Below are 10,052 nucleotides of genomic sequence, written 5' to 3' on the forward strand. Positions count from 1 at the left end.
GTTTTTTACATGTAGCATTGAGTTTACAATTGAGTATCATGACCTGGATATTATAAACTTTTGTTTGGAAAGAATAATAGATGTTGGTTAAATCTGGAATCTAAAGAGCTCGTTCTTACGTGATGGACATGGCAACATTTTTCTTCAGTAACATTAACTATTACTTTTCAACAAAATATGGACTGCTGCAAGCATTATCTTATAAATATAATGTCGCAGACAGTGTTTCACCTAAGCTAAAGAAGCTGAAAGACTAGCTCAGAATTACTTGGTGTTCATAGCAGCTAGTGTTCATCTTTAAAAGGGCATAAAGGATGAGCATGACGGGTTAATTGGTTATTATGTTAGGTCTCCCAGTGAGGCGAGAAGAGAGAAAAGGATAAAACAAAAACTTCCATTCAAATTCCACTAGTTACCTAAATTCAAGAAAGCCAACAACCTTCAAAGAGGCCAGATTGGCTCTTTGCCAGTGGATGGAACAGTTTACAAGTAATAACTGATACTCATGACATTATGATTCTTCTAATTCTTCAGCATGATTTGGTGATGAAACGGCGATGCCCATCCCATCCTTGGGTATTTCGGGAAGCGAAAGATCACCGTCCAACAACTGCATCACTTGGCGCATGGTTGGTCTAGCTGCACGTACAGGATTTGAACAAAGCAATCCAATCTTTAAGATCAGTTCCACTTCCCCCACATCATAATCACCTCCCAGTCTTGCATCTATAACCTCTAGAATTACTCCATTCCTCCAACTCCCCCACACCCAGTCCACCAAATGAAGATCCGGTGATTCTTGGTGCATTATTGGCCTCCTTCCACAGACAACCTCAAGTATGAAAACCCCGAAGGCGAAGACATCAGTGCTCGTAGTTGCCCTGCCTGTTTTCGTGAGCTCTGGAGCAATATAACCAAAAGTTCCCACCACATGAGTAATTTGGGGATCGCTACCATGATCATACAATCTTGATAGTCCAAAGTCTCCCAACTTTCCATTCATTTCACCGTCCAGTAAGACATTGCTGGCTTTTATATCTCTGTGTACAACAATCTGCTCCCACTCTTCATGCAAGTAAAGCAAACCTGAAACCACACCTCTGATAATTTTTAGTCTCTGACTCCAGCTAAGTGTTGTTGGCTTGTTTGTATCATAGAGGAACTTGTCAAGACTTCCATTGGACATGAAGTCATAGACCAAAAGGAGTTCCCCTTTCCTGCGGCTATAGCCAAGAAGTTCGACCAAATTGCGGTGACGGAGTTGGCTGTTACTCGCAATCTCCCCAACAAACTCCCTCATTCCTTGCTTAGAATCATGAGATATCCTCTTCACTGCAATTTCGGTTTTTGAGGTTGGTAGCTTGCCTTTGTAGACTCTTCCAAAACCACCAACTCCCAAAAGATTTTCTTCTCGAAAGCCTTCGGTAGCCTTGAATAGTTCTTTATATGAGAATCTATGAGTTCTATGTTCTAGCTCCCACTCTTCCAGAACTTCGGCATATCTTGCCTTTCTTCTTATTATGTAAGCAATACAGCAGGCAGTTATAGCTATTAACACCGCAACTCCTAAGGACAGCCAAATTATCAAAGGTGTTAGTTTTCTTCTATGCGTTTTGAGAGGAACTGAAGGCAGGCTGGACAGGTTGAGGGCAGCCGCTTGCCCATTTATATTAAAGCTCCAGCCCAGAACATAATGAGAAGTTAGCGTGGACCCTGTAGAAGCAGAGAAGCCGATATACATGGTGTCCAATATTACCGAAGACAGATTAATGAAAGAAGACAACAATGGACGGCTTGGTTTGGGCACACTGATGGGGGATATTGTTACATTTAGCTTCTTCTCTTGATTGCTATAATCTACCCACACCAGCATCGGTTCCCTGCTTATAAGGCTGATGTTCTTAAACTCACCAATTTTCTTGGTGAAGTAAGCTGCCGGTGCTGCGTTCATCGACATTAATCCATTGACGTCAATTCCAACATGGTTGCTGTCAACATCGCCAAACTCCATATTGAGGACGGTGTCTAGCTCAATGGCAAGGACGTGATTTGATGCATTTCCATTGTTGGTAGAATTGAAGAGACCTAGGAATTGTTTGGGTAGAGCCCCAGGGAGCTCCCTGGTTGGAGAGAGCACCAACGCAAGTCCATCGCTAGCCACATCTGGATATTCGGGGGGTACTGCACAAACAAAGCAAGTAGAGAAAGAGTGAACGTTACCATCCGAGGCATTCTTCAAATGCAGTGGCACTTTGTGGAATGCATGTCCTTGCTGGTTCTTTGTACTGTTGGTTAATCGCAGAAGGCCATTGGGTGTGATCTCTGCTACGCCATCAAGGTATAACTCACTCCCATTGAATCCGTTGTATGTGAATTCATCATATTTGGTTCCTGTGATTCCCGTAAGCAGACATATCACCAAAAGAAAGGGTAGTTTTACCTCCATTTGGAGAAGAATGGGAGATTTTCTTTGTGGGCAATTCGGTGGTTATTTGCCACATATTATGATGTGTAACCCTGGATCTATTCAACATTGGCGTCCAGCAACAATTGAAGAGACTTGCTTGACCAGCTCATCCACCCACATCCCATTTCATGTTGAAAGATTGTCCAGAGACTTGCTTGCACAAGGGCCACACAAGTCCCTGTGGAAAATACTAAACCTAATCCTGCAGGGTCCTCCTTTGATGTTTCGAGGTTCCTTTTGCAATGACTGGAACAGCACATGCGATGACTAGCAAGTCTATATTGTCGGCGCTTGGAAAGTTAGGAGAGGACAGAAAGTAGTGCAGGGGCCAGAGGATGACTAAAATTCTTTGCCTGCAATATGGTTGGCACTTGGAAAGTTAGGAGAGGATAGAAAGTAGTGAAGGGCTCATGCGATGACTAGAAGTCTTTGATTGCAGTACAGTGGGCGCTTGGAATGTTACGAGAGGATGAAAAGTAGTGAAGGCCCATGTGATGTCTACAAGTCTTTGCCTGCAATATAGTATCTGCTTTTGCAATATAAATGGCCACATCCACAATGAAATAAGCTAATGATTTAGTCATCCTTAAGGATACTGAACCCACATATGCATTGATTTTAGGATATTATCTCTTCCCTTTTGTTGAGGGGACAATTGCTGAAACAAAGCAAATAGAGAAAGAGTGAACATTACCATCGGAGGTATTCTTCAAATGCAGTGGCAATATGTGGAATGCATGCCCTTGCTTGTTCTTTTGGTTAATCTCAGAAGGCCATTGGGTGTGATCTCTACTACGCCATGAAGTTATAACTCACTCCTTTTGAATCCATTGTACGTGAATTCATCATTTGGTAGCTACGATTCTCATATAAGCTGACGTATCACCAAAAGTAGGGATAGTTTTTGTAACATCCCAAAGCCTCACCTATAAAGATTAGCAAAAAGGTTTTATTTGAGTTATTTAACTTTGTATAATTATTAAAAGATCTTTTCAATAAATAACAAATATATGACAAAATACATGCCTGCATAAATCCTCGCATATTGTGCCTATTTAAGCCTTGATATCCTCATCAGGCTAAGGTTTCAAGTCTACATATTCATTCATAAATACCATGATCACCGTGATCAATCTCAATAAACACATATTGCAGCATCCCCTAGTCAACATAAGTTCAATCTATCTAATTTCTTGAACTAAAGTGCAAATAGAAATTCTATTGAATTCATTTTCAACATAGGTTCCACCGCTACTTTTATCTTTTTTCAAACACTTCACAAGTACACTTATAACTTGCTTTTAAATTATATATATAGTTTTTAAATTTTTAAAGTACCCAACCCACCCCTCCCCTGGGGTTGCTACCTTAAGGCAACAGATGTAATATGAACATTTGAAAATTTATTTATATATTTTGATAGGGAATTTTATAGACTAATTATTTACATTATTTGATTAGAATTTGCAATCAAATATTTATTTATCATTTTTTTTAAATATCAATTTGATTTGTTTTTGATATTCTAATTGCATATATGGATTTAATTAAAATTTCACTAAATTAGTGCTAGATGAAGTTGTTTGCAAATTAGCTCTGTTTGTGCCAATTTGCAGCATCGAACTAAGGGATGATATATACATTCTTTAGATAAATTAATACATAGCTTTCAAAACACATTTTTTATCTAGAAGTATGCATTGGATCACTATTGGATGTGTGTCAAAGAAACTTACAGTATATATGAGAAAATCGATAAGTATATATTATATGACTATGTAGTATGTACCTATGAATATAATATTTCAAAAATTATATATCAATTATCTTGAAGGGGTCTATTGAATTACTAGATAACTAATTTGCAAGTATATATCACCTAGCCATATATATTATAATGTGAATTTTTTATTCTAAAAACTATATCTCGATTTACTTAGAAATGTGTATTGACTTGCTTGATAATTTATTTACTTGGTGTAATCACGTGATCATATATATAGTTTGTTCTCAAAAAAAATCTATTTTGAAAATGAGAAAGACAGAAAATACTATATTTTTTATAATCATGGGACTGATGACTCTATTCACAAAAAAAGTTTTTAACTTTTAGGGTTTGTTCTTTTGTGAGTAAATATCATAAAAAAGTTAGTCAATTTTTTTATTAACCAACTTATCCATATTCTCATAATTTTCAAAATAGATAAGTTACTTTTCTATGGATAGTATTTATCGATGATATGGAGAAAAATCTTATCCATCTAGAGGGTGGCTAAATTATTTTTTCATCAATCAGAAAAATAATTTTTTTAATTAATTCTTAATATACCCTTAATCTTATAACATAATATAATATATAATAATATTTATATTATATATTATTATAATATAGTATACTATATTATATGATGATATAGCATATTATATATAATATAATATTATATTATATTAATATAAGATATTAACATAATATAATACATTATAATATACTATAATATATTATAATAATATATCATAATATAATAATATAATATATTTTATATATAATCATATATATTAATATTATATTATCTTATATTATTATATATTATATTATTATAATATATTATAATATTATATTATATTATATTATATTATTATATATAATAATATTTAATATAATAAAAAATATTATAAAAAATATAGATAGATCTTAGCAACTTGTCCAAGAAACTAATAATGCAAAAGAACATGGGTAACTTAATCCCGAGCTATTTTTCAATGCATAAAAGAACATGGATAAATTATTTTTCTATCTAAATATTGTCTAAAAATATCTATCTAGAAAATATAGATTTCTAAATAAATTTTTAACCTCCAAAAGAATGGGCTCTTACATTTTTGCTTCAAGATGGTTGTTAGGGGAAACATGGCAAAATCAGAAGCCCACTCGATATTCCTTTCTTTGATGCCCACCTCATAGGAGAGAATGATGATGTTTCCAAAGTGAGTAGGGCATGGGGATGTTGTATCTTATGATGAAAATTGAATAACAAAAGATAAAACACTTTACAATCCATGTAAGTGGATGAAGTATAGAGAATGCAATACTTTGAGACCTATGTAAATGGTTAGACGATGGAGGATGAAGTGGTTTAAGATCTATGTAGATGGATGGATTACAAAGGATGGAGTGCTTTGAAAGCTATGCAAGTAGATAAATAACAAAGGATAGCCTCTCTAAATCAAAGGTATTTTTATCTTTTTCTCACTCCATTAACAATATTAGGTTCATGATAGATAGCTGGGCCACAATGCAGCAAATTTGAAGTTTTGGTGGCTAATTAATATATTTAATTTTTTGTGATCTAAGGATAAATGGCCCAAATTTGAAGGAGTGTCACTATAATTTGTTCTAAAATAATTGATAATAGATTGACCTTTGAAGGCACAAATAAAATTTTAGACATAACAAAATCAGGATGCATACACACTCCAGCATATATACAGAAACCTAATTGGGTCTCCTTTTTCTCACTCCATTAACAATATTAGGTTCATGATAGATAGCTGGGCCACAATGCAGCAAATTTGAAGTTTTGGTGGCTAATTAATATATTTATTTTTTTGTGATCAAAGGATAAATGGCCCAAATTTGAAGGAGTGTCACTATAATTTGTTCTAAAATAATTGATAATAGATTGACCTTTGAAGGCACAAATAAAATTTTAGACATAACAAAATCAGGATGCATACACACTCCAGCATATATACAGACACCTAATTGGGTCTCCACTAATCAACTTTTTCCTCTTCAAATGGCACTGATTATACAATCTGTTGGGTATAAAATACCCCTCGACCGAAGTTTGTAAAAGATCGATCCTTCCAGGGCTCTTCCGGCTCCCGACCTTATGTGTGGCGTCTCTCCGAATCCCCTCGACCGTCTGGACTTCTCCGACAATGAACTTCTGCACTCATCCACTGGGCCATCCTAAAGGCCCTCCGGGCCCCACTGTTAGCCGACCTTCTACAGCAACCAACTATTTTCTGAATTTCTTTCAGACTTCGTCTGCATTCGAGCTTCCCCGACAGCGAGATTTCTACGGTAACCAGACTCCATCCAAGTTTCCACGGTGGTTGACCGCCTTCCGGATCCCAACCGAGCTCCCGCGAGAGCCGAACTTCTACTACGAACGGTCTACTCCGAACTCCTATAGCGGGCTGTCTATCCCAGACATCTACTATAAGCAAATTCCATTCAAGCCTCTACTGTAAACAAATTCTCTCCGAACTTCTATTACAGGTAGACTTCAGCTGAGCCACTTCTCCGACGGACAGGTTCCGGACGAGCCCCTAGCAGCTGGGTCCCTGCGATAGCCGATTGCCTCCGATGTCTGTCGAGCCTCCCCAGCACTATCCGAAGTCCATCACCGGCCGACCTCTTACCAGGCTTCTCATAAGATCGAACTTTCCCGGTGGATGATCTTCGGATGAGCTTCTGCATCAGATAAATCCCAGATGGACTTCTCTAGCAATCAGACTTCCCTGGACTTTGCCAATAGAGAATCTCCATCCGAGCTCCTACAGCAGGTAACTCCCGCCTGAAATGTCTGCGCCTGAAGCATCCGACAATAGTAGATTCGTCAGTGACCTCGGAACATCCGAGCCTCTCCTAGAACGACGATGTAAAGGGCCATTCTGCTCCATCAGGCATCCCAGCCGAGCTTCAATCGATGGATCCAAGCTCTCTGGCAAGCCACGACAAGGGCCACTACCTTGCTTCACTCACTGCAACGGATTCCACGCGGCTCCACCACTCTCTGACAAGCCACGACAAGAACCGCCACCCTGCTCCACTCTCTGCAATAGATTTCATGCAGCTCCACCACTCTCTGGCAAGTCACGACAACGGACACCACTCCACTCTCTGCAACGAGCTCCACGTGGCCCTGAACGACCTCTGATGCCACTACTCCCCGTAACAAACTCCGCATGATTCTGAACGGCCCACTACCAGACGGTTACAGACGTCGCTGTCAGTCAGTTACGCTCTCCGTCTATAAATAAGGATCCCCATATACGTTCTTTTCTAAGCTCAAAAATTCTAAATCGAAACTCTGTCAAAATTTTCGCTCGAGCACTCTATTTCTGTTGAAGCAGAGTACTGACTTGAGCATCAGAGGATCTTGCCGGAGCACCCCCAACTCCGGTTTAGACTTTCCTTGCAGGTCCCGGCGGCGGCCACGGTCTTCTCAACTCCAGCAACTTCGACTTCGATGAAATTCTACACCAACAGAATTGGCGCTAGAGGAAGGGCTGTGTCTTTGCAGTACCCTTGTTCTTAAAGAAGTGCTCAACGGGATTGATTTCGATCATCTTCTCTGACATCCTCTTCTCCTTCTCCTACTAGATCTTCACCCGATGCCTCCCCGCAAAGCATCCACCAGGCGATCCACGATCTCCACGGTCAGATCTCAGGCTCCGGCCTCACCTCCAGTTTTCCAGGCTCCCCCTCCTCCTCCGGCAACAGCGGTCAGTGCAGAGCAATTCGACATGCTGGTTTAGCAAGTCAGAGGCCTCACTGAAGCAATGCAGGCCATGCAACAGCAACAACAGCCGCAGGCGTCAGTGCGGTTGGAGAGAACGTCGTCGAAATTCCAAAATCCGACAGTAGGGTGAGCCACTTGGGCCAGTCGCCCCATCTTTCCTGGAAAGATAAATCCGAGGATGGAGAGCCCTCAGTCCGATCACGATTCTACTCCCAGAGGATCTCTACCTCCATTCTGTCCAAAGATCCTCAAGACCCGCAGTCGAGAGGACTTCCTAGATCGAAGGCTCCAGGAGATGAACCGATGGATCGAAGAACTCCGCCACGCTCCCCCTGCTTATGGTGAGGACATCTGTACTGACCCACCTTTCTCTCAAATGATCATGCAGGAACCAATCCCGCCTAACTTCAAGCTCCCCCAATTCGAAAGCTATGACGAGACCTCAGACCCGGTTGACCACCTGGAGGCCTTCCGAACAATGATACTGCTCCATGGCGCGCCAGATGCCATTTTGTGTCGAGCTTTTCCATCCACCCTGAAGGGAGCAGCAAGGAACTGGTATTCGATGTTGAAGCCGGGTACCATCTTTTTCTTTAACTAGATGAGCCACCAGTTTGCAGCTCATTTTGTTAGTCGCCGGCATCCCCGGAGAGGTTCGGAGTCCCTCATCAACATCAAGCAAAGGGAGGGGGAATCCATCCGGGCTTACGTCAACCGTTTCAATGTCGCTGCGTTGGAGGTCCGAAACTTGGACCAATCGATCGTGATGGCCACTCTGAAAGGCGGCTTTCAGAAGAACGACCTTCTGTTCTCCTTGGAAAAGAAGTACCCCAGAAATTTTGCCGATTTGCTAGCTCGAGCCGAAGGGTATGCCCGAGCAGAAGAAGCCTTCAAGATGAAGGACGAGGAGACCGTGAGAGAGCGACAAGCGGGAGACTCGAGCAAGCCCGCAGTTGAAAAAGGGCAGAGTGAAGCTCGACCATGTTCTTGAACTCCACCTAGACATGGGCACGTCCGGACTCCTCCCTGCGCTCGTAAGCAGAGAAGCCCAGACCGTCGAGTTCGGCGAGGCTCTCCTCTTGGAAGGTTCCACAGCTACGCCCCTCTCAACACCTCGAAAGCTCAAGTGCTGATGGAGGTTAGGGAGTAGCTCCCAAGGCTGGAGAGGATGCGCTCGCATCCTGGGAAGCGCAACCCAAATAAATTCTGCCTCTATCATTGTGACCACGGCCACAACACGGAGGAATGTATTCAGCTCCGAGACAAGATCGAGAAGCTCATTAGATGAGGTCGGCTCAACAGATTCATTCAACACTGACCTGAAGGAAAGGAAGATCGGCCTAGGACCTTGCCGCAGTCGGAACCGCCAAGGAGGGAGGAACAGCCTGAAGATCGGCCTTCGATTGGGATTATCAACTCCATCTCAGGGGGACCCCGACGGGGAGCAGGCCTTCCGCAGCTATAGGGTTCAAAAAATCTACGAATGTATTACCGACAACTTTGTCCTGAATAAAAATTCTTTTCATATTCGCGTATTTTTTCTTTTGGTATGAGCTTATAATGATAGGAGATAACTCCCCCATACAAATGGAATTAAGCACGTTAGGAACAGGGGGAGAACCTCATCCTAACATGAGCAAAGTCGAAGGTCCGATTTCTTAAAGATCGGATGGAGGGAGAGGCCCTTACAACGGCCCTTATGTGTCCCCACAGCCTTGTTAGGAACAGGAGGAGAACCTCATCCTAACATGAGCAAAGTCGAAGGCCTGATTTTCTAAAGATCGGATGGGGGGAGAGGCCCTTACAACGGTCCTTATGTACCCCCACAGCCTTGTTAGGAACAGAAGGAGAACCTCATCCTAACATGAGCAAAGTTGAAGGTCCGATTTTCTAAAGACCGGATGGGGGGAGAGGCCCTTACAACGGCCCTTATGTGCCCCCACAGCCTTGTTAGGAACAGGAGGAGAACCTCATCCTAACATGAGCAAAGTCGAAGGCTCGATTTTCTAAAGATTAGATGGGGGGAGAGGCCCTTACAACAGCCCTTATGCACC

At 41.4% G+C, this 10,052-nt stretch overlaps 1 protein-coding gene across 1 annotated transcript; it reads right to left on the reverse strand.

Moving 5' to 3' along the window:
- Positions 1–381: 381 nt before the first annotated feature.
- On the reverse strand, positions 382–2,667 carry LOC140857583 (L-type lectin-domain containing receptor kinase SIT2-like). The gene is given in 2 exon segments (XM_073256794.1): positions 382–2,461; positions 2,463–2,667. Coding segments are annotated over 2 exon segments (2,022 nt in total). The 5' UTR covers positions 2,535–2,667; the 3' UTR covers positions 382–511.
- Between the last annotated feature and the right edge of the window lie 7,385 nt (positions 2,668–10,052).

This window comes from Elaeis guineensis, chromosome 4 (assembly GCF_000442705.2).
Source record: "Elaeis guineensis isolate ETL-2024a chromosome 4, EG11, whole genome shotgun sequence".
In the NCBI taxonomy this organism is placed as follows: domain Eukaryota; kingdom Viridiplantae; phylum Streptophyta; class Magnoliopsida; order Arecales; family Arecaceae; genus Elaeis; species Elaeis guineensis.